The sequence below is a fragment of the Megalops cyprinoides genome, chromosome 21, assembly GCF_013368585.1.
Source record: "Megalops cyprinoides isolate fMegCyp1 chromosome 21, fMegCyp1.pri, whole genome shotgun sequence".
Classification (NCBI taxonomy): Eukaryota; Metazoa; Chordata; class Actinopteri; order Elopiformes; family Megalopidae; genus Megalops; species Megalops cyprinoides.
The window spans coordinates 8,542,622-8,568,368 of record NC_050603.1 but is presented as its reverse complement, the minus strand read 5'-3'; the positions used below and the strand labels follow the sequence as shown (position 1 = coordinate 8,568,368).

The following is a 25,747-nucleotide window of genomic DNA, read 5'->3' as shown; positions in this document are numbered from 1 at the left end:
CAAAAAAAGCACAGAGGAGCGCCATCAGTCACAAGGAACGTGGAGGACATTTCGCAGAAACAGACATACCAAAGACGGAGTAACAGGTCTTTTGACAAAGAGACATTACATTTTAAGTGGAGCGTATTATTTTGGGTTATTTGAACCTGCATGGAGCCGACCCGTAATGAAATAGGTTGAGAAACCCTGGCCCTGATGGATCTACGTAGTGGGACCGCTACCACCACCCGGAACCATTTCACAGTCCGGAAACGACCGAAGTCAAGCGAACACATTTTAGACGGGGGCACCAAAATCTTCACGGGGGCGGCAAATATTTAGCCGACACGAAAAAATGAAATAAAATAAAAATTACAAAAATATATTTCCAAAAACAAACCAAAACAAAACTAAAGCGTTTGGCTAGCTAAAATAGTACCAGTAGCTAGTGAGCCAATACAGCGGATTTTTATTTGCTAGCTAGCTAGCAGTCTAGCTAACGGTTTGATAACATTGCAGACGGACCGATGGGGGAGGCCATTGCAACTAGTTTTCGAGCGTATGTAAAAATATAATTTAAACCAGCCGTTTGTGGTTTTGTTTTAATTTTGTGCGGTTCACCCCCATCTGCTTGTCCTGTTTTTCAGATCGGGCGCTTGCTTTTACGGGGAGTGGCAGGCAAACACCGTATCCTTGCACATGGCTAGCTAGGCTAGCTAAAAACATCTGACAGACGGCTTGCTACCTAGCTAGCGAAGTATCTCTATTGTTATCCTTGTAAGCTAGCTAGGTGAGGTAGCTACCTAGCTAGCCTCTCGCTCTATATCGTGTATCCAACTGCTAGCAAGCTGTAATACTAGCTAACTGATGTAAAATAAAACGCTGCTGTCCTCCAACTTAGCTAGACTCTAGCTAATCTATCGTTACTTTTGTATTTTTAGTTTGGATTGGGTGAGACGCAGTCGGGGTATCGAGAGATGTGATGACAACACGAAATCAGTCTCTCCCTCCCTCCCTTATTCCCCTCTGACTCGCAGTGCACATAAATATGTAGCTAGCTAACTAACGTTAGCCACATCCGTTTTAGTTAAATGACAACCATCCAGCCCAACAGGTAAGGTATTAGCTACTTTGGTTTATTCGCTTAAGCGCGCGAATTTTTTTCATTTCATTTTTAGCTAGCCAACCACCTGATTGTTTTCATAAAAATATGTCTCTGTGGCGAAAAAGCTAGCTATTTTGCGGTGGGTATTATATCGTGTTTTGCTGTTATTCACTTAGCTATATTGGAAGTTGTCGAACTGCATGTATTGATCTTAGATGGTTGAAGTATGCATTAATGAAGAGACCTTTTTTGATCATTAGAATTTCTAAAATTAGATTACGGTTAATTAAAATTGTAATTATGATGTACTGTTTTACAGATTAAGTTATTGTTCCTGGTACCAAGTCACTTGTCAGGTTGTAGGTGATTTTCTGAACCGCTAAAACGAATTTTGCAAGATTACTGCATACTCGTAAATAATAACGTCAGCTAAGTAATGTTTAAAATAATAATAAAAAAAAACTACAGTAACGTAAACTTGCAGTGATTGCCCGTCACTGCTCCATTTTACATTGATAGTTGCAGAGCGATTGCACGTCGCTATACGTTTCATAGAAAGCTTTTTGCACGATTCTAAGATTTTGAATGTTGGAAGCTGTATGTCACAATTAGGGCAGCAACTGAGGCAACAGTACACATTTCTGTTCTTTCTCACCGAATAGAAATTATCTGTCCACTTTCTTTCCCGTATGTTACACCGCGTAAAATGTGGCTGCCTGACCACGACCCACTTAGATTTCCTTGAAAGTTGGTGCGTTTGTCATGTGAAAATTCTAAATAGTTAATCGTGCAAATACTTTTTGAGGTATTACTCCATGCCAAGTGCACGAGGTTGATAGCTCGTCCGTCACACCTCGATGTTTCGTTGATGATGATGCAGTTTTGATACCATAAATGTTCAAGTGCCTAGGTATGTCAATGACCTTTGACTTTTAGAGCGGTCTAGTACATGCAAACTTAGCATTTAGAAAATTTCAAAATGCGTTTTGGCTTTGTTTTAAATTTCTGTGCTTAACATTTTAACAATCAGTATTTTACACATGCTGTAGTCTAGATTACATATTAGGGGATTGTAATTTTATGTTTGCCAGTTCAAGCTCACCAGTGCACAACACAGTATTTTAATACATTTTGCTATGGTTGTCTTTTATACCATTGTTAGTTTCGAAGTAGCATGCCTTGTGGTTTTAATTGTATGTATGATCAGTGGGAGTGGGTGAATCATTAGAACAATGCATAAAATACAGTATGTCCACAAACTTCCATGACCCATAATCAACATGTGTCTTTTTCAAAGGGTGCTATCTGGGATGCAAATTATGTGGTTCCCAATCCCTACTTTGTGTTTGGAGCAATGTTGTAGGCTGTAACATGTGTTGGACTTCACATGCCATTTTCTGAGATATAGCAAGTATCAGTTTGTCAGGACATGAAAGGTCAAAACATTGAATGAAGGAGGCACAAGGACAAAATATCATGTTGCAAACCTGCTTAGATGGTGATATATAATATGAGGCTGATTTGTTTATTGTAACATGAAATTTAATAAAAATGGCACCTGTTACAAAATAAGTGCTGTGCCATTTGTCAAGGCAGTGTTGTCTTTGTGAGGCGCCTGTAAGTTGCTTAGTTGGTGTCTACTTCCAATGTGAATGTGTGAATACTGATAAATTGTTCTGTGTATCAATAACTCAGTGGAAAAATGCTTTCTAGTGTCACTCTGAAATTCACCATTAACAAATTTCCACGTGTGTCCTCGTTTCACCGACAGAACTCAGTACACTGGTCTAGATTAGTACCCATCAAGGTGTGTTCTGAACTTAGGAGTACTGTTGAATTTCACATTAATATTTATCTTTTTCAGATGTCTAAGAACATTTTGTAAGCAGATCAGATTTTAAAGTAGTGTCTTTTAGAAAGTACTTTTAGAGAGAGGGTATTCATAACTTTATGAACTATCTGAATAACTTGACAAAAAATTTTAGTTGTTCAGGGTAAACAGTTTGATTTCAGTAATGCCCATAAAAAATGACATTGCTGGAACATTTAAAAAAAAATGGGAATATTAACCCAAGAACCATAGAAATTGGTTATCTGGGGGACACTGACAGTATGGTCCTCTTTTTTCTGTCCATTACAGCATCCAGTGACAACAGAAAATGGGACATGGAAATTCAGTCTTTTAAAAAGAAATTTTCAAGTCAGATCACAGGTCAGTCATATTTGTGTTTCACGGCTATCCAGAATATTTCATCTCTCAGTGATTTTTTTTTTCACAATCGGATTTTTAGAATGTTCAAAGAACCTGTACCAGGACATGCACTATCCTCCATATTTATTTCTGATCCTGATTAAATAGGAGTGTGTTGTAACAGAAAACATATGGGATATAGTTACATACGGGATATTTTTTCAGTTTTAATTTCTTTACATGTAGCCTACTTAGAGGAAAGTGATGTTCTTTACAAATAAAAACAAATGCTTCCCATTAATATTCAAAAATAATTCAGGTTGCCTTCAAAAGTGGCTTCTTCGTTGCAGCCTGGCTAATAATGCTACTTTAATGCAGGCAGAATTGAGTGGTTATCTTGTGACACTCTGTAACCTTAAGGTGAAAGTTTCTTTTAAGGGTCTCTAACCGTTGTCTTTGGCTTTCTATATGCCTCCCAAACCATTTGTCTCAAAGCCCATTGTGGTAAGATATATGTGTGTCCTCTTCCTGACAACATTGCCACTTTACCAACTACCACTCTAAATTTCTTAATAATGGTCACCACAGTGGATCATAGTAGGCAAAAGTCAATGTCCATTTGCCTGTAGTCCTTAGAGAGCATTTTGACATTATCTGTGGTGATGCATGCTACCAGAAACTTTCTTCCCTGTTAGCTCATTTATACTCCAGGGAAACAGGGAACCTTAGAAGGCCTCTTTGTAATTCTGAATCTTACACCGAACTTCCAAAAATTGGAATTTTGGTGTAGATTAGAGTTTAAAGATTATTTAAAGCCATGAATAAATGTGACCCTTGTGAAATAGAACACATTGCAGTGGAATACATATGACTTCGCTTTGTGCAATGCTATCAGTATTGAAGTACAGACTTTTTTGAGTAGAATAACTACATGTTTAATATCAACAGATTAAGTTATGACAAATCTTGAGTTTTCATCTGCTAGTATTTGAGGCTACAGGATTGATACCATAAAGTAATCTCTATTAGATTGAAAAGGAAATTGATTCCTTTCTACATTTTTCCTCAGTGTCTTCAGGATGAAGAAGGAAGACAAACGCAGGCAGAGGGAAAAGGGGAACTAAATCTCTCCATGCACCAAAAGCAAGAAAAAATAAACAATGAAAGGATAAATACAGACGGTCTTTACCGTCTGTGGAAAATACCGGAAATTGACAGCAGAAAAGATCTGGGCTATGATCAAACTGCTCTGTACTATAAATCCACAGGACCTGAAAACTGTAGATCTTACAGAAAAGAGATCAAGGACAAAGCTGACCCATTTAATTTCATCAATAAAAACTCATACTGAAAAATCATCACTCCCATCTCAAATACTGTCCAAGGAAGAAGTACCCTAATGAAGTTCAGATACAGAGGCTGGACAAAGGAAAAAGGCCAGTTATGCTAATTCTGGGCATTGTAAAAAAGTACGGCTGGAAATCAGGTGTCATCTAAAACAGGCATTACACCTGCATCTGTTTTCTGTGGGATATTAAACTGCAATACCACCATTGGTGACCTTGTTCAAAATCGTCTTGTGACAAAGGATAGTGACAGTGTTGGGGAACTTTGGTGTGCCATAATGGAGGCATATGGACAAAATAAGTCAGAAATACAGAATATTCAACAAAGCCAATAAGACTAATATTTCATTACCATTACTGCACAAAGCAAAACTGTATCCAAGAACCACAAAACAAGAAAGGTATACAATTTACACTGTACAAATCAAATACTACCATTTTTAGTTTATTAATAAATAACGTTTCAACAGTAAATACAGGTTGTTAATAGCTTTGCCTGGCAGAAAATAAACTACCAAGGACTGAATAAAACAAACCATAAACACCAGGCAATAAAACACTTGACAAGACAGCTCCCTCATAATCCTCATCAGTTGCTCCTCTTGGATGGAGAGTGGGGGCAACAGCCAATCATCAGCAGGAGGAGGGGACAGCAGCAGAGCTGCAGGGGCAAGCAGTAATAGCAGCAGCAGTAGTAGCAGCAACCGAGGAGGGAGTGTGTCTGGAAGTAGTTCCCGGGGTAGTGGTGGGTCAAGCTCAGTTGCTCCAAGCCGTAGCTCTTCAGTGAGTGGTGGGGGGATTATCATCTCCCCTTCTGGGGGTGGAGGAGTGGGGCCAGCACCACCTCCTTCAGGCGAGTGGGAGATGTTCCAGTTTGGGAAATACTCTATGGACATTCTAGAGATGCTGAGTGGACACCAGGCCCACCAGTTTAAAGGTCTTGGATTGGAGAGACAACTGCAGCATCAGCAGCAAGTGCAGCTTCAACACCAGCAACAGCTACAGCATCAACAGCAGCAGCCAGGTGAAACTTCAGGACCCCTTCTGTCTGGCCTTGGCCTGGGAGCATTGCAAGGATCTAGAGGCAATGCCTTTGCTGACTCCTCTTCCATTTTTGCCAAAATGAGTGCCCCACCCCCGCCTATACTACAGCAAACTCAGTCCTCATCTTCACAAAGCTCGCGGAAGTCTAGCAAAATGAGTGTGAATAGTGGTAGTGGAGGTGGAAGTGGGGGCTCTGCAACAGGATACCCACAGTTCCTGCGCTCTTTTCACCCAGCAGAGGCAGCTCTAGCTCAGGAGCAGCTGCACCCAGGAATGGGACGTTTTGAGCACTTTGCCTCTGGGAGCAGCAGCGGAGGAGCAGCTGGTGTGATTGGGGGGGTGGTGACCTCTGCTCCACCACCTCCGCCTTTACACCCAGGCCTCTCTCTTCCTCAGGCATCTCCCGGACCTCCGTCTTCCTCTTCCTCTCCCTCAAGCTCAGCTTCCACCTCTAACAACCCTAGCAGCAGCAGTACTGTGGCTACCTTTGGACAGCAACTTGTCGGTGCTCAGTCTGATGCTCGAAGCCTACACCAGCAGTTCAGCTGCATGCTGGCAGCTAATCAGTATTTTCTCTCGGGGGTACCAGCGAATGCCAGTTTGGAACAGTTTTTGGTTCAACAGGGTACCCACAACCATCTTAGTGTTGGATTGAGTCAGGGGGGTGGGGACTCAAATTCAGGCCTAGCTCCACCCCCTGCTCTTCATCCCTCTCACTCTCATGGCCACCCTACACCACCCCAACAGCAGCAACAGCAACCACTGCCACCCCACGCAATATCACACCCCCACTCCCATTCTCACCATCCTCTCCACCCAACACCTCAGCCATCTCCACTAAGCAGTTTTGATTTTCAAGGCATTCCTGTTCTCTCTTCCAATCAGATAGCCTCCCTGATGCAACAAGAAAGTGGCTTACCTCTCCCTCTACCACTCCATCTCTCTTTCTCCAAGGATGAAGGGAAAGCGGATGGTGGAGCTGGGGCATCAGGAAGTGGAGGGGCAGGCAGGAGGAAAAAAGCTATGGCTGGCTACCTTCCCCAGAGGAAAACTGATGTCAGCAACAATAGTAGCAGTGGTAACTGCCACAGTAGTGGAGACCCAAATCCGAGCAGCAGCTCTGTGGGACATTGCCATGACGCAACTTCAGGCCTTGTTGGAGGGGGTGGACGGGTCGGTATGACTGGTCTAGATGGAAACCCCTCTTCCCTCCTCTCTTCCACTCCAACTACTTCTTCCTCCACAGTCTCTTCGTCGTCTTCTGCTCCTCCCTCGACCTCTGCCTCAGTCCTTGTCGCAAATGGCTCACAGCTCCCCAAATCTGAAAGTCTTGACCCTATGGCACTTACATCTTCTCAGCCTGAACCAGAGCCTCTGTACCACTGCGGGGAGTGTGGCAAAACTTTCACTCATCTCTCCAGCCTCCGAAGGCATCTACGAAGTCACGGTGTGTCTACTGGAGGTGGCAGCATTAGCAACAGTAGTGCTAACCTTGACCCTAATCAAGACCACCACCAATCCGATACCAGCCTCCCACACTCAACTCAGGATTTAACCTCTCAATCCAATGCTCATCATCAACAACCACAACAAGCCCCTTTAAATAACCAGCCACAACAGTCAAACCCAGCCCCCACTTCATCTTCCTGCACTAGCCCTGAGAAGACTCACTGTTGCCCTGAATGTGGAAAAGGATTCAAGAAAAGGGGTCACCTCATCCAGCATGGTGTCATTCACTCTGGGGCTCGTCCTTTCGCTTGCGCTATCTGTCAGCGTGCTTTCAACCGCAGAGAGTCGCTGACTCGTCATGAAAAAATTCATGAAGAAAAGCCGTATCGCTGCCCAGCTTGTGGCCGATGTTTTCGCGAGAGCACCTCTTTGCTCAACCATGCAGCTTCAGGCACTTGTGGCAAGCCAGGAAGGAGATCACGACCCAGGAAGAAAAATAACTCTGCTGCAGCTGATGGGCAAAAGGGTAAGGCAGGAGCAGTAGGTGCAGCGGGGATGGTAGTGGGAGACTACCAGAGGGGACAGCTTGGAGGTGGGGAAGTGGCTTATGGGAAGACTGAAGAGGGCAGTGATGGAATAGTAGGCTGTGCAATGGGGATGGAGGAAGAAGACAAGGTTGGATTGTCATGCGAGGGTCTGTTCCACCAGGGACGAGGGGGAAATGCAAATAGTGGGAGTAAAACTGAAGATAAGTACTGTCCTGATTACTCAAGGAATTGTTACCAAGCGCCCTATCGGAGTGACGACTACCGTGGGGATTACAAGCAAAATCGATTGCAAAATAACCCTTCTCCTTGTTATCCTGATGGACCATCTTGTGGAAATGGGATGACTGGCCCAGCACTTAGGAAGGCACCCCTAGCTCCCACCCTGCACCCACATCCTCAGAGTCAAGGTCAGCAGCAGCAGCAGCATCAACAACAGCAGCCTCATCTTCCTCTCTCTTCTCTCTTGGTTGACACTGAAGATGATGTTACCAGCTCTGTCAGCAGTGCCATGTCTGCTATTGCAGCTGCTGCTGCTGCCTCCTGTATGCCAGGCGAGCTTAACAGTGGTGGAGGTCAAAGTGAGGAAAGGAGAGATATCATTGGAGGGTTGCTAGGTGGGCTTGGCTTTGGGCCTGTGGGGGCTTCACCAGGTGGTCCTTCATCAACAGTTAGTATGGATAAGTCTTACAGAGGAGGTGGTGGAAATGAGGAGTGCATGGGTACCACTGTGATGACTTTAACAAATCAAAACCAACAACAGCAGCACCAGCAGGCACCAAATGCGAAACCCAAGCGGCCTCGTAAGCCCCGTCCAAAGAAGGAGCCTAAGCCCGGAGGAAGTGGAGAGGTCAAACGAAGACGCCGCAACCAGAATGCTGGAGGGCCCCGCGGGGAAGGTGCCGAACGACCATACCTGTGTAGCGTCTGTGGTCGTGGTTTCAGTCGACGCGAGACCCTTCGGCGTCATGACCGCATTCACACGGGGGAGAAGCCATACCATTGTCATGTCTGTGGAAAAGATTTCCGGGAAGCTTTCCACCTCACAAAGCATCGAACGGTTCACTCTGGCGAAAAGAAGTACAAATGTGGCCAGTGTGGGAAAAATTTTGGTTATGCCCAGAGCCTGAAGAGACATGGAAAACTACACCAGAAAGGAGAATTTGGAGATACAGCAGGAGCGAATAACAGTTCTGCACAAACCTCTGGAGGAAGCCAAGGGAGTGATCAAGGAAACACTGATTCGTACTATTATTCTCAGGACAAGTCTCAAGGATCCAACACCCAGCCCCCTCCGAGGCTCTTCACTTGTGGCGTTTGCTGGAAGTCCTTCCGTCATCACTCTCACCTGACTGCCCATCATCAAGCTGTCCATGAAGGTGGGGAAAAACATTATTGCTGTGAAGTGTGTGGAAAAGGTTTTGCGTATGCTAACAGCTTGACAAGACACAGGCTCTCTCAGCATGGGCTAACACGGACAGGGCAAACACAGCAGTCAGGAAGTGGAGGCGGCGTTGCAGGAAGTGCTGAAGGAAGTTCTGGAGTAAGTGGAACATTGTCTGAAAGTGAAGAAGCCACAAATACCCTTCTTCATCAGCAGCCCCACGTTGGTGTTCCCCCTACGCAACAACCTCCATCTGGCTACTCCTCTCTCTTCTACCAGCCGGAATCGGGCTCTTCCCACCCTTCAGCCTCCAGTGCCCCTCCCCACTCTCACCCCATCCAGACCTACTCCACTCATACCCCCCTGTCCCATCACCAGCAACTTGCAGAGGTAAAGGGGGAGCCTGTTTATCCAGCTGGTTCCAATAATGTCCTCAATCTCGCTCCCCCAAGTATGCATCTGCCACTCTCCCAACAGCAGCAAACACAGTCCCAACAACAGCAGCCGGTTGAGATTCAGCCTCCACATCTGCAACAGGGGGAGCTCCAGGCACAGAGAAACGCAATTAAGCTTAAGAAGAAGAAAAAGAAGAAACGTGATAAAGCATGCCAGGACATTACAGGAGAGTCTTCAGGCAGCACCAGAGAGGGGAAGGGGTATGGTGACAAAGTGGTATCTGCAAGATTCCGAAAGGATGCAAAGAGAAGACGACTGCTGAAGGGAAAGAGAGGAAGAATCCACCAGCTGCTGCTTAAGAAGAAACAGCTGGTTCAGTTTCTGAAGGTGAGAGCATGGGGAAGAACACGGTATGGAGGACAAACCGTTGGACATCTGTCATCTTTGGATGTCCCCCAAAAGTGCTTCCCATGCCCGTGTTGTCCACATACAACTTTCCCCCGTCGAGCTGCATTGTTGGTCCATCGTGCTGCTCGGCACCCTCCGTTATCTAGTGGCCACCAAGCATGCCTGCGGTGCCGTGTCTGTGGAAAACGCTCTCGTAAGTTACTAGCAGCCCTTGGCCATCGGAGCGTCCATCTTGCCCAAGGGACTTTCTCTTGCCCACGATGCCCCTCTCGTTTCTGGAACGGTGCCCTTCTGAAGAGGCACAGGGCTGCTTGTCGAGGCGTTGGCGGAGGACGAGGTGGTGACTGGGGAGTGAGAACGAAGTCAACGACAAAGAGGACGGTAAAGTAGAAACATGAGATGACGGGACTGCATTGATGACTGAACAAAGATCTAAGTATTTTTGTAAGCCTGAGAGAGTTTTAACTAAAAGTGGTGGATGAGATTTTTAAAATGTAGGGGTGGGGGGGAAACGGGCAACTCCATGAGCTGGTGCTGGGTTAATACCCTATCTGCTTCCCTCTCCGTCAGTACACTCTGGATTACAGCAAAAGGGAGCACACTTTTTTATGGTTCAAACTAACCCCCAAAGAGAAACCTCTTTAAACATGGATTTCTACCATGGCTTCAGAGTTGTAAGAAGATTTTAAATCTTGTGACTGTTTTCACAGCACCACAATCCTTTAAATGTATTCATATTATCCCTTTATGTCGACTGACACTGTGTTAGGATAATAGATGCACACATATATCCGTGAAATAATCCTAATTATACTTTTTTATTCCAGTTTATTTTTTTGTCCCATTATTCAGCAATTTCACAGTTAAGTCTCTGTCTCCTCTGTGTGTACTATACGTAGTTGATGTTCCCTGTGGAGATGTACTTGAGTTTTTTTTTACGTACATGTGTTTGGTCTGGACCTTAAGGCAGTTTGGACAGTCAGTTTGCCAGTACCTATTAGATATATTCTCAGTGCATAATGATAAATTAGATAATTAATTTTACTATGAATCATGCATTTTGTCTAACTGGAACAGGTCATCAATCAGTTGCATTAATTTTCAGTACTAAAAATGTCGCATCACAGGATTAAATAAAACTAAACGATTCAAATTACAAAGGTAGTACCAAGTGACAGATGTCTTGGTTAGTCTGATGTTTTTTGTTTTTGGTTTTTTACAAACTTCTTTCACTTGACAAAAAACAAATCAAAAGCCTTGTAATAATGGAACTTGATATCATAGATGGTTGAACTTTTGTAAACAGCAGTTAAAATGTTGACAGATGGGAACAAGTGGACTTGTATAATGCGTATTATATTTTATTGTTCTTGTATTATGCTTTTTATTCTATGTATAATTTCTGTTACTGTATCACTATTTGGTGGGTGGGAGGAAGGTGGGGATTGTCAGTTTTAGAAGAGGTGTGAGTGAAGTGTAGTGTGATTATCCTCTGTTCATCTCCCAACACAGAAGTTAGCAGAACTCCCTTTTAAACATATACACATTCAGCCCTTTACTGTGCAACAACCCTGTTCATAATCCTTCCCAAGCTTTTCCTTTAAATAAAACAAAATAATAATAATACTAAATAAGTATCCATTCATTTACATAGCTGAAATTAAAGGAAGAAAATTTGCTTACCTGAGTGAATTGGGGTTTACAGTTGATGAAAATGTTGGTCAAAATCAGTGAAGAATGAAAGGTTGACTGCTACATCCTCCTGTATACTGTCTTGCAAAAGTGTACATATGCTTACAGTAAGTGCTAACGCGTAAGTTAGTAAATCAATGCCCAAGTATTCACAAACATGATAATAACTCCTTGATATGAAAAAGTGAGGATAACAAGAATTGCACGCTAGTGAATACTTGGATTTAAAAACATTGATTAAAAATTTACAGACGAGAAACAAGAAACTCAAAACATGACCTTTTAGAATTTTTGGGTTGTTTTTCAGCATTTCATACTGTAGCAGCAGGCTTTGAATGCAAAGATAAAGAGTGCGCCAAGACATGTTTTGGAAGCCTCACATCCCAGTATATATATTTTTTTCTTACTACTAGCATTACTGTACATACACTTCCATTTTTATACTTTGATGTATGCACAAATACAACATAAACGTGTGATTCAAAAGCATTGTAGTTATCTGTTCTTTTATTAATGTGCATTCAGAAGACAGAAATAACATTTGGGCACGTCATTCAATTTGACTGTAACAATGAAAACAATCAACGCTGAAAATGTCTTTATTGAATATTTTGTAATTTGATGTGTTAAACTTCCAGTGAACAAGTGTTATTGAGAATTATCTAAGAATTCACTCAAGAAAGTCTGTTAAGCTGTAACACGAAAAATATCAGAAATGAATCTAGACCATTGAATATGTTCACAGATGAAATATTTTTGAATAGATTGTTCTCAAGCATTTTCAAAACAAGCCACTATGAAATTGTATATTTAGTGTAAAGTTTGTCCCCATCACCATAATCTTATACTTAAAGCAAGATCCAGATCTGCAAAGAAAGGTAAGTGTACAATGGTTTAATCTCTTGCTGTGCCTTAAATTCATGAATTGATGTGGGGGCTGCATTTTCTAGATTAGTGGGTAGTAGGAGTACATGGCATAATTTAGAATAATCTGCGAATCTGTCATGTCTGAAGGTCAAAATTTTTTCAGCGCAGAAATGAATTCTTGAAATTAGCTCAACATTTTTGACAATGTTACAAAAAGATAAATGATTTCATGGCGCTGAAAGGAAAAAAGACCCAAGGAATGGACTGATAAGGTGAAGGAGCAAAAAGGAACTTCTGCACACCTGAGCAAACTATGTTACTGTTCATCACACAAATGACAAATTATAAACAATAGCTGACACAGGAGACACATAAGGTTTACACATCGTACACTATTTACTAAATGCAATTATACACATTAAACAGACTTCCTTTATCCAAGAATTTATTTTTTTTTATATAAAGCTGATACTGTCTGTTTCACATTGCTGTGATAAAGGTTTAAAACCTTAACACTGAAAAGGTCTGAAATTTCCCAACATAAACAGTGTTGTGGAGTTGCTATTTTATTTACCTGATGAAAATATTACCATTAATATTACCAGTTGCACTGCAACCTGCACTCTGTGAAACTGGTCCTGTCTTTAGTCAATCAATCAATCAATCAAATTTATGTATTAATGTTTGTAAATTAATTTGTTGTAACACATTTTTCAAAATTCTCAGTGTACATAGTGCGTTAACCATAGGGAATCAAAACACCAGAAAACCCAGGCCAAGTGAAAACTGGAAAATTATTACCTATCCCTGGGAAAATGAGGTCGAGAGACTCCTGAAAGATCATAATACAAAAGATGACAGTGGCATGTGATATGGCCTGTGATATTAATTGATTGGTATCAGTTTCACAGACTCATATAAAGTTAGGTTTACTCACTCGGTACATCTTTCACTCATTTGCCACTTATTATTGGCTATTATTCACTTGCAGGACTATCATAATGCCACTAGGTGGGGGTAAGAGGCCAAATTGTGTGTACTTCACATCCTGCATAAGTTGAGTGTGGCTATCACATCCATTTGATACAGCTGTAAAGACAAGGAATAAGAAGTCTCTGCAGTAAGTGAGAGACATTTCAGTGTTTAAGAGCAGAGTGCATATGCCATTATGGGGTGTCGCAAAATGATTACAGTTGTAATTGATGCACTGCATTCAAAATGTCCTATTCAATTAGGCATCTGATTTTCTCACTTAGTAGTATTAGTCCCTTCTTCCACCCATTTTCAAAGGAAATGGAAAGAAAGGGTGTTGTAAAGCATACAGATGACCTATGAGTGAATTTGTATGCTCCCTTTGAGGAGGTAATTTGACTTACATTACAGCAGTTTGTGTGTTATTAATATACCCCGTTGTTTTGCTCAAGTGAAATGTTTGCTTCCGCCCCACATTTATAAAATAACGTTTGCTAAACTCAAACTCTAACATTAATAAATACTTCCATGTGTAATAGTACCCTACAGTGACAGCAATGATGTGTGTACCTACTGTAAATATGAACAACCACACGCACAAACTCAGAGAATTACTTCCCTGTAAACGGACTGTATGCACTGTGATAATAGCATCAGTGTAGTGTAATGCTCTGTGTGGCAACAGTTCATACATGCATATGTTCTGGAAAATTATTTTCAAACCAATGGAGTGTGAGATAACACAGGGTGGATGAGCAGCAGTTCAGTTGTTTCAAATGCCTTCTAAAAATCCATTTCCACCTAAACAGATGTGTCATCATGTTTCTCTCACTGGCACAATTTTGTAGGTCTCAGATAATGCATCTACAGTATGTTACATGAACAGGTTCCCAAGTACATTTTGATTTTTTTGTGCATTACATTGATCGCCTCCATTTACTGTACAAGCCTAATTTTTGTCTGAATCCATTTCTCTTTCTTCAAAAGGCATCGTTTGACACAGCAGAAAGTCTGCGAATTAATAAAACATTTAAAGATACCTATCTGAGAGATACTCTGTCTTGTGAAAATAACACCCCAAATGAGCCTAATGCAAGAAACATGTTTTCATAAAGTATGATGATAATGTTTTAGGCATCAGACCATGTGATGTGATCTGACGAAATTCTCAACTAAAAATATTTTCATCAAAATTTAAACATGCAAAAAGCGAATTCCAGCTGATGTCTGGATCTAGCTGAACGAAATACTAATCCACACAGACTCACTCGGCCGCCCGGCCTGTTGTTTTCGTTCTCCTCTGCCTCACGTGGGCTTAGCATGGGGAAAGCGATGGGCGGAGCGACTGACCTAGTTTTGTCCAATAGACTCCCGAAAAGGGCAGAGACTGACCTACTTTCGGCCAATCGCTGCGAAGCTGATCTGCCGGTGGGCAGCACCTGCGCGTGCCAGGGCCATGTGCACTTTCAGAGAGCAGGAGTCGGTCTTAAAGCGGCGGGGGAGAGTCATTCGCATCGGCCAAAACCAACAGGCGCTCACGTTTCTGGCAGATTAAAGGGGAGCTGAGAAAGACCGATGATCCCCCATCATAACAGTAATGATGATAACAACAACAAAGCAACACGATCGATAGTCATGAATTTAATGTCGCTGATACATTATACTGAACGCAAGTTTCGATTAAAATGTGCTATGCAGTGAGGGAATGTGTTATACTCCATTTTGGGGGGTAATAGTGGAGGTCCAGCACAATTTCCCTTTGGTATCAAACTGTGTTTCTTACCTTGATCCTACAGCCAGGATCATGCATATTTGTTTTATCTGGTGTCAGTTAAGAGGGATTGGTTGAGACTGACTGAGCTGTTAAATGAGCAACGATCTGGATGTGATACCTCTTCATAGTAATCTGCTATAACAGCATTGTGTATGGAATGTTTTTCATTCAAAATAATGTGTTTATGCTAATATAATGGTAAATACTATGGTGTGTATTTGTTGTGTTTGTTCATTTGTGCCACAAATAAATTGGTAATACAGATTGCATTCAGAGAAAATTATTGAAATTATCTGTGTAATTAGTTCATATTCATGTAGCCTATAGCAATGAATTGAACAACAAATTAAGATTAATTTGTTGACATAGGTGTCCTAAAATTGAATAAAAGTTGCAGGAAGCACTTCTGTATAATGAATTATGACTATTATCCATACCTGAAGGATAAAAGTGGCTTTTTAATGTGCTTACACTGAATATGCCACTGGTATGTGTTAAAAGACCTAAAATACAGACCTATGGTCAGTAACTAATTTAACCAAACTTAATTTATTGATCTCAGGTCATCAACAAAAGCCAATATTCACAATGGGTGCCAGAGAAAGGAATGATATAACATTGTGTTCAACGTTGTAATAATGGCTATGGGGGAAATTAATGCCCACTTTCATGTTTATAATATGCTAATATTGCGATAAAGCACACTCATAACATGACACCTGTTCTTAAGACAGTGGAAATCTTTCCATTTTAATTCCACATTATAAGTGGAGTAGTTGCTTTTGTCGTCGTTTAAGACGTTGCATTCATAATTTGCTTTGAAAGTTATGATGATGAAGTCTACCATTGTCCTTTGCTGTTTGCCTGACAGTGCAACTGACCCACGTGTTCGGACACAAGAGGTGTGTCTGAAACGTTGCAGAGCACAATGGGTTAATTATATAGGCCGAGCATAGTAATTTACCCTCCGTGCCATTGGCTGGAAGCTTTTAGGCGTGGTGTCTGCATGCACTTTGCAGGCGTGGCGTGGGGAGGTGTGTGTAATGAATATGTATCAAAACCTCCCCCCCAACGCCGTTCCCCGTGAGGGGTGACGTCACGAGATTCACCCGTGTTCTTTCCAGCTGACTCTCGCCGCGGCTCCAGCACAAACTGCTTCTCGGTCTACAGAGGCAGAGAACGGGAGAGAAGAGATAGAGAGAGAGAGAAAAAAATCCACCAGAGCAATCAGTCGCATGGCTTACATTTTCATTTATTTTTCGAAGGAAAACGCGTCATTCGTTCATCTGCCATCGGAAAGGACTCCTTCAGATTTTCACTCCGTCGTCGCTGAACAATAATCCGCAAAATATTTTTTTTTCAAGTTTTCGCGTCATTCACGTTATTTAGAGTGCGACGACAATCTTGCCTCTCCGTCAGTTTTAGATTGTTTCTCCTCGTCGACTCTCCATGGACACCCGACGTTATCAGTTATTTTTGTTTTTGATGGAATATATATGTCCAGGTGGGGAAGAAACTCAACTTATTTTGACTGGAAACATCAACAAATAAGCCAGATATCACAAGTGACTCGCAAGCAGGATCAATACTGCGAAAATCAAGCTGCTGCGTTTTTTAAGATAACTTGTTTATCGCTGAGAGAGGATATTGTATCCACTTCAGACGAAGAACAGAGTGCATATTGATTTAATTTGGAGGTTGGAGCACTCGAAGACAAAATATCTGTATTTTCTACGGTCATTCTATTGAGCAATAAATATAAACATATTGTACCTTGATCTTATTGACGTTACGTACGTGCAGAAAGCGTATTTTAATACAGATATTTGCTGTACTTAGTAATTTTGAAAATTTAATTACCAAGTTTGAAAACTGGTGACGCGATTGCACGGGGATAAAGCCATAACAAAAACAACAACATTACATACATGTGTACATACACATGTACAGCCACATATACGGCTAGTTGGCTAGTTGTCTTCCATATTTTGTAGTCACCGCCTACTAACGACATATAGCAAAATTGTGAATCGGTCGATTTGTGATCGATAAATTGGATCTCGCTTGAAAAGTTTCCCCATCAACGTGCGTCAGGAATCAGCGGCGTCCAGTGATGTCCAGGCCACTCTCACAACTTCTCCCCCCTGACCTACCCGCCGGAGCCAGCCCGCAATTCGGAAGCGGAACCGCGGTGAGCGGTTCCCCGAGCGGCGGACACTTGAGCTCCATGGCCAGTCTGAAGTCCCTCCTGCAGCTGCCAATCAAAGGTGATCAGCGAGGTAAAGACTGTGAAATGAAAGGTGAGTTCATGCGTGTGTCCCCGTGTGTGTGTGTGCGCGCGCGTGTGCACGCACTTGTGTCTTCCTCCACCCCCTTTCCCTCGCGCTTCGATTGCTGTCATCTTGTCACCTTTTTTTCCATTTCCACTGATCCTGTCTTCCCATTTTCTTTCGTCCTTTCTGCCATTATGTTGATTCTCTGTGTAGTACGTTGCATGTTGTGATTCAGCGTTGTGTGTCATTATGAGACTGAGGAGTATGTAAGGGACTGTAAGGGAAAGAATTGCTAATTTTGGACACAGGTAACATCATTATGTCGTATTTTATTTAATGCAAAGTGTCCTATAAATTCTGTTTTGCATTTCATTTGACACGAGCACGACGTCGCCATGTCCACTCACTCGATAAAGAATGCATCAAATGAAAGTATATTTACTCTGAAGGCACACTGGCGGTTGAATACCCTATATTGCTCATTGTGCAGCCGTCGCGTGCATAGCACAATGCCGTGAACATGCAAAGCAGAAGTGCTTGCAACCACTGGCGTCTGTCTCGACCTTTCCCAATTTGCGGTTTATGTTCAGCAGACATTCACAAATTCTCATTGGAAGGAAATTAATCAGCATTAAATGCTCAGCAACCATGTAAAAAGCAGATTATTCTGTAGCGCCCCCTGGTGTCCTTTGCCCGGCACTGACCATCTTTCTTCCCTTTGTAAGGGATTCTCTTTGCTACACAAATTTGCATTCCAGCCATAGTGAACATTTTTAGATTTTATGAAAAGCTGGTGAGTCTGCAAAACACTTAATCTTTTGAATAAATCAGATGCTAAAAATAAAGCCATCAGCAGCAATTGAAATGAACTCCCCCAAGGTTCCCAGCATAACTTGTTCAGTACCCTCAAATGTTCCTCAGCTCATTTGGCAAGATGTATTCTCATTATACTTTTCTGAGTGTTACTGTCAGTGTTAAAATGCTGTGGCATCCAGCCTGGTCAGTCAATGTGTAAATGCAAATAAAGAATCATTCAATTTGGTTTGTCAGTGTTAACTCTATTTTGCAGCTGTTGCACAAAGACTCTCACATTGAAAAATAGCAATGTGCGGTTCAATTTAAATGCACAGTAGATCTGTAAAATAAGGTGTATAAAAGTACAGGGCATCCCCCACTTAAAGTCACTATCTGCATAGTTTATCATGTTATTTTGTGTATTTAATGATCTGCCATGGTGTTTCTGAGTTACTCCTTTTGAAAGTGAAAGCCCTACATCTGACGAATGTGTCGCCGTGTCGTTACATCTGAAGGCCTCTCTACTCCTCTCTCTGCCACCAGACAAAGACAAACCGCTGGACTCGGACGAAGACTCTCTGGGCGGAGTCGGAGGGGGCGGGGTCGGCGGCGGGTGTACCCTGCGCTCCTCCTCCCAGTCGGCCTTCCTGGGCCCCCTGCTGTGGGAGCGCACCTTGCCCTGCGACGGCGGCCTCTTCCAGCTCCAGTACATGGACCTGGAGGAGTTTCTGACCGAGAACGGCATGGGCTGCATGCACAGCAACAGCTCCAGCTCGGCCCAGATCCCCTCGCAGAGCTCCCAGTCAGCTGTCCCGAACCAGAGCTCCCAGTGCCCCCCGTCCTCCCCACCCCCCTGCTCTTCGTCCTCCTCCTCCATGTCCTCCTCCTCCTCGTCCTCCTCGCTGCTGGGGCTGGACTTGCAGCAGGCGCCCCAAGGCATCATGGGAGGTTCAGAGTGTCTGCATGGTGAGTTTTGTCCTGTCAGGCAGAACTGTTGGGAAGATAAGGGGGAGCTTTGGGGAGATGGGGTTGTTTTTGAGATGATTCAGAGAGGAAGTGTGGTGAAAAGGAGGGGTAGATCATGAAGGAGAGAATGCAAAAGAGGGGAAATCGAAAAACAGAGATGGAAGAGATGGATTGGGACGGACAGAGTCTGAATTCTGTATAGGTACAGCAACCATGGCCAATGGGAATGGGGTATTTTAGCATGCAGACCTAGGGAAATCGGGTGGGGGGCGCGACTGTGTTAGCAAATTAAGAACATGCTAATTACATGAAAATAGCATGTCATGTTCAAGATTTTCAGGTTTTAGATAGGTGGGAAAAAAGAGTGTTGCCAGCAGGTGACAGAAATATTGGCTTGGAGCAAGAGAGTAGATAGAAAAGAAGATAGAAGGGTAGCAGACCAAAGGAAGGCTACATTTCATGTACAGTGTTAAGGTTTAAACAAATATTTAAATTTGAACTGAGTAAAACTGTAAGTGTAATCATACAAAGACATAAATAAATTCATACAAAGACAGTAACTGCTGACTAAGCTGCATATACAGTATAGATACATACCAGTACACTGAAACTTAGACACAGGGGAGGGTGAATTGCGTGCAGCATGAGAGACTAGACTGGATATTACAGTAAATTGCCTCAGAGACAGATAGTGGTAGAGATGAGAGAGACTGGAATGAAATGGGAAAAGAAGTAGAGAGAGAGAGAGAGAGAGAGAGAGAGAGACTGAAAGTGGGAGAGGAAAGGGTTAATGCAGACGCCAATTAACTGGACTGTGCAGCAGGAGAGGGAACTGCAGTGGGAAGGGAGGGAGAGAGAGAGAGAGAGAGACAGGCAGAGAGTGTATGCCACTCGCGTGTTTTTAAATCTCTCTGTCTCTCTCACACGCTTGGTCCATGTGCAGGCGTCCTGTCACGTGCTGATGCAGAAAGCATTGGAGTGAGAGAGCGAGCGGAGGGGAGGGGCGGAGGAAGGGGGGGGGGGGGGTGGAGCAGCAGCGGGGGAGGGAGGGAGGGAGGGAGCTCGGAGGAGCCGAGGTACAGCACAGCGCTGAGACCAGACTGTGGTGGCAACTGCACTCTTTGTCAGCCTTGTGTCTCATGTGAAAGTGCAACACAAACAGAGGCAGGGTGAGGGAACTACTGTGCGTAGAGGAACAGTTAAGCTATGTTTGTGCTCAAGTAGGAAGGGGAAGGGGGTTGGTTGCGTGAGTTTGCTGCCTGTAGCTGTGATAAGGGAAGGAAGGGGTTTCTGTGCATGCTAGTTTCAGAGGGAGGGGGGTTCTATATTGTTAGGAAGTGGTCTGGATGGGGGGTAAAATGTTATGTAACCTGCAGCCTATATCATGTTCCATTCCAGGGTTGTTGTCTCCTTTTTCTGAAGTCAAAACCCATCTGCAATACTAGACAGTGCTAATCACATTCAGTTTAGAACTAAACTGAAGTACAGTTAGTTAATGCATGGATAAGGATAATGAATTTGTTTATGGAAAAACTGGTATGAAGTTTGCTAGCGTGAGTAGCTTAAAGCAGACTTGCAACCAGGGACAGAAAACTTATGTCTTTGTATTATGTGAAGACCTGAATAGGTTTTTGTTACATAATATTTAGTTTTATTCAAGACTTCATTTTGATATTTTTTATTTTTGTAAAATATGAAATATTAGTGGAGCAAAATTTGAAATCATATAAAATGCATAAAAAACACAAAAATAATTTTAGGTGAGGAAATGAAAATGTTAGATGTGACAAATATAAGGAGGGTAAAGAGAAGAGAGAAATAATATTGGTGTGGAAACAACTGATATTAATACATTAGAGAGGTGGTTATGCATAAAAGAAAGAACAGCCAAAAAGTGCTGAGTCAGGGTCAGCTTTTTTGCTCAGAATAGTTGGGGTTGAGAATGGGTGACTCAGCTAATCCTAAATCTGTGTTTGGGGCAACATCGACTAGCTGCCCGAGTCCTGACCGATTTTGTGGCCTAGCTGCCACTTGGTGTTTAATTATTGTTGTTTCTACCATTGCACAGTAACCAAACTGCCAATAATATGGCCTTGTGTGCATAATCCCCTTACTTTATTCAGCATTGTTCTGTATCACGTTCTTCCTGCTTAACTTTCTATCAATGTCTTTCTTTTTTCGGGTTCTCCTCCAGCCCCTCCCGACCCCTCGCCATCCTCCTCCCCCTCCTGTCCTCCGCCCCCCGCCCCGCCCTCCACCAATGCAGTTGACATCATGGTGAACTTTGACCCGGACCCTGCCGACTTGGCGCTGTCCAGCGTGCCGGGCCAGGAGGCTTTCGACCCACGAAGGCACCGCTTCACCGAAGAGGAGCTCAAGCCCCAGCCAATGATCAAGAAGGCCCGCAAGATGCTGGTGCCAGACGAACAGAAGGTGCTTTCCCAAACCCAACCTTGCATAACAAGCCATTGGCTTGTAATACAGGGGGAGCTTCCTCTCTCAAAGGTTGCCAGTGACTAAGTCATTTGGTCTTACAGTTTTCGGTTTCTTATATTTTCACCAGGTCCCAATTAATTAGGGATTTTGACAGGTTAATGTACTGGAGCTGACATTGACTGATGAGGAGAGACGGGCTGGAAAGTACTGCGTCAGCATCAACATTAGGGTGCTGATGAGAAAGAAGACTAAGGCCACTATAGGATGTTGTGTAAAGATGGTTTGGAGTTTATTTGCTGTGGTTTACTGTTTACTGGACTCTTGTGTCGCACTAGAAATACTCTTCCTCTTTGTTTATAGTTGTGCTCTGAGCCTGAAATTCCCATTGATTTCAGTTGCAGCGTACAGCTAATGTAATCCATCTGATGTGGTACTAACAGCATACAGTTAACCCTGCTGTCACCTCTCGAGATCACATGCAGTTAGGGTGGACTGTGAGGAAATAAAAACACAGTGAAAGTATTTGTCTGAATGTAAACGTGTTTGCTTAATCTTTGCAATGAGCATTAGTTTGGGTTGTGCGTAGTGCATCCAAGCCCAAAATTTTCTGCAGGGTTTATTTAAAATATTTTCTGGCTTTTTTGACCCACAGAAAATGTAACATTTGCCTCAAGGACCAGTCAGATATGTACGTTAAACGAGAACAGAAAGGTAAACTCTACACGGCTCTTCTTCGGTGCGCTTCATTTTTACCCCTTTCCTTGTTCCTCAGGACGACAAGTACTGGAGCCGGCGGTTCAAGAACAACGAGGCGGCCAAGCGGTCGCGGGACGCCCGGCGCCTGAAGGAGAACCAGATCTCGGTGCGGGCGGCGTTCCTGGAGCGGGAGAATGCGGCGCTGAGGCAGGAGGTGGCCGACATGCGCAAAGAGCTGGGCCGCTGCCGAAACATCCTCAACAAGTATGAGAGCCGGCACGGAGATTTGTGAGGAGGAGGAGGAGGAGAAAGGAGGAAGGAGGAGGAACGACGGAGAGGATGGAGGATTTGGGGAGGAATAAGGTTTGCGTGAGGTGAGAGGATCAAGGTGTCGGGGGGGGGAAAAAAATCACATGACAGAGGACAGTGAACCACATGTGGGTGAAGGATTGGAGTGGTCACGAGAACAGAGCTGTACCTTTTTTTCTATGACAAACATTGTATATTTTTGAACTTGGGGGGGAGCCGTGGAAGGAGGCGGGGTTGTGACATAGGATGAGGGGATGAGTGAGTTGCAAGAGACTGAGAGAAGCCAGTGAAACTGTATATTTTTATATCTGCAAAGAGAGAGATATGAGAGGAAATTTTGGAAATAATCTTTTTGTATATTTTATATATGGGTGGGAAGGGATGAGTGACAAAGAGAGAGGATGGGACTGTCAAAAGGTTTTAAAACAGGATTACTGCAAATCGATTCATTTCAATAAAGTTTTTGGAAAGAGGTTGAAAAAGACAGAAACAGGGCGCAAGAGGTGTAACTTGGGGTTGACACAGAAACATTTAAAATGGATGATTATTTGATATTTGTGTTACAGGTGCAGGAAAAACGAAAACAATGAAAAGTGTATAGTTTTAATTTTGTTGTGGGTTCATTCAAGCACTTAATTTGTTATCTTCTCTTTGATTCCTTTCTTGAATTAAACGCGTATGTGTGTGTGTGTGTATGTCTGTCAATGAGTTGTGTGTGAGGGAGAGAGAGGGGGAGAGAGTGAGAGAGAGAGAGAGAGAGAGAGAAAGAGAGCAAGCGAGAGAGACTGTAATACATTATCTAATCACTGCAGCAACTTACATGAGATACCTGTGTGTATATATGCAGAGATAACTTTCCAAATTAGAATATGTATGTATTGATACACATACACACTCAGACACACACATTTATACATACAATTCAGTCCTAAGAGCAAAGTGGACCATGACTTACATGGTCAAAACAAGATGCTGCACAGATAAGGAAGCTATTGAGGTAAATATCTTGCGTTATATTCACAATTATTTTTCTCTCTCTTGGATTTTTAAAAACTGAATAGAACTGGTTTAGAAGTTATCGCCCAGGTTAAGTTGGCTTGACTTCGATGCACACTTCAGTGGTGTACCAGAGTTTTGCTGCACAGAGCGTTTTTATTCAATCACTCTTCTGAACCATGTAATTCTTATCCTATCTTTATGCATAACTTCATCCCAGCACATGACTTGACTGCCTACGTTGTTTTTGGTATTGTAAAAATATTTGTGTATAATGTTACATACCACAGCATATTTATACCTCTCTAACTAGTCCTTTTTCTCATGAAAAATGCAACCTAATATTGCTGTTATCTACAAATGCTATACTATTTATGATCACATATTTTGTAACTACATATGTGCATATGAGAGAGAGTGAGAGAGAGACAGAGAGAGAGAGATTACATTATATACAGAAATAAAGTTTTTTTGAATAAATGTGAATAATATCAAATATCTCAGATATATAAGAGGAAAAATAACTATTCATAAAATTCATGATGATGATTTTGGAGCTCAGTATACATTTTGGAATAATCCCATTCTAGCTATACGGCTCTGGAATCCCAGAAATGTGTAGCATACCACCAACTCACCTTGGGAGAAAGGTTCGGATACAACCAGTTTTGGGCTCTGCTTGGTTTAAGAACTCTGTTAATTTAGTTATAGATATTAAATGTCATTTTTTAATTATTATTATTACTATTATAATTATGATTGCTAGTATTATTGTTGTTGTTACTTCTCTTTCACTTTTGTTATCAGCATTTCTTCCAACAACTTTTGTGAAGGAATGTGTGTTTATTTTACGTCCCCATTAATTCCCCTGTATCTCAAGACCAATTTTAATAGCTATACTTCCTTTTGAGCCTGTTTACTGTCCGTACCATTCGCTGAAACGGCGCCGGGCCCCGGGTGCATTGTGGGGGCCTACGTCTTGTCCTTGTGTTTGAATTTGATAAAAAAAAAATCCAAGAAAACAATGGACTCTTTTTCCAGGAAGTGTTCCGACTGCACATCCCTGCAGCCTCCCTTACCAGCTGCGTTGACCAGGTGCTGCTTAACCCATGATTCTGGGAAAGAAGTATTTTTTTTTTACCTGGGAATTGTTTGTAGAAGCTTATAAACTTTTGACAGTACTATTTTTCTATGTAACTGTGTAAGCATACAACAACTTTCAGGGGCAGTTGTGGCCCATCTTTTTGTTGGTATGCTACCAAACTGGATTGTGGGTAATGTAGTCATCCTTTTTCTTTCTTGAAGTGGATTATAAACACCTCTTCTTGTGACTTTTATGAACTACTTATCCCATCAGCATACCACTGGCCAACAGGTAAAAGCTACTGTTCCTGCCCAAAGGGATGATGGGAAATGTCTGGGGGAATGTTGTCTGAAACACAAATAAAGGATTACCCTTACTCACTGATTAAATTTCAGTAGTGTCTGGGGATTTTGTTAAAAGAAAAGGTCACGTCAAAAGTGAAAATGTTACTAATTTTGAGAAGAAAGTGTGGATGATGAAGACGTGAAGTGTGCCATGAAGATGCCATGAACTGCATTATAGCCAATTGTAAGAGCTAGACACCCGTGAATTTCAAAAAACTTTAGTGAGAGATCTTTCACACAATTTGAATTCTAAGATGGCACCTTCTGACTTGTCACTTTGTTGCTTCAAAAAAAGGGTAAAAATTGTTTGTTTTCACATTTCTAAATGCTGTCCATTCGCTGCCTCCATGTGATATAATTTCAGGACTGAACTAGACTAGAATACCCAGCACACATCAGAAAAGTATGATTCCTAAGAGCTATCAGCTCACTTGTTTTATTTACAAATGGGATCTCTGGGATTCACCTTAAAAATCAACATTTCATCAGCAAAGATTCTAGCAATTACCTATTTTTTCAATACACAAAACGTCATGTTTTAAAAGTAACACATCAGTATTGGGGAAACTTTCCCCATTTGATTTATAGATGGATCTGAGGTGTAACTCTTTACCTATCACCAGGAGTATGGACTACACTACTTCCTGGCTACAGTGCATTTTCTGCACAATTAACCTGCCAATCCATCCCTCTGGG

General features: G+C 42.5%; 2 protein-coding genes across 4 annotated transcripts; both read left to right on the top strand.

The window, feature by feature from the left end:
• The first annotated feature begins 279 nt into the window (after positions 1-279).
• LOC118796612 (hornerin-like) lies at positions 280-11,434 on the top strand. Of its 3 annotated transcripts, none has more exons than XM_036555597.1 (3): positions 280-1,093; positions 3,225-3,296; positions 4,345-11,434. In XM_036555597.1, the coding sequence occupies exon 3, from the start codon at positions 5,228-5,230 to the stop codon at positions 10,235-10,237; it is 5,010 nt and encodes a 1,669-aa protein (XP_036411490.1). In that variant the 5' UTR covers positions 280-1,093; positions 3,225-3,296; positions 4,345-5,227; the 3' UTR covers positions 10,238-11,434. The 3 variants fall into 3 exon arrangements, with proteins under 3 accessions (XP_036411490.1, XP_036411492.1, XP_036411491.1); XM_036555598.1 differs by lacking the exon at positions 280-1,093 and adding an exon at positions 1,179-1,223; XM_036555599.1 differs by lacking the exon at positions 3,225-3,296.
• A 4,852-nt stretch (positions 11,435-16,286) lies between these two features.
• dbpa (D site albumin promoter binding protein a) lies at positions 16,287-23,908 on the top strand. The gene is made up of 4 exons (XM_036555643.1): positions 16,287-17,452; positions 18,764-19,186; positions 21,381-21,619; positions 22,395-23,908. The coding sequence occupies exons 1-4, from the start codon at positions 17,266-17,268 to the stop codon at positions 22,608-22,610; spliced, it is 1,065 nt and encodes a 354-aa protein (XP_036411536.1). The 5' UTR covers positions 16,287-17,265; the 3' UTR covers positions 22,611-23,908.
• The last annotated feature ends 1,839 nt before the right edge of the window (positions 23,909-25,747 follow it).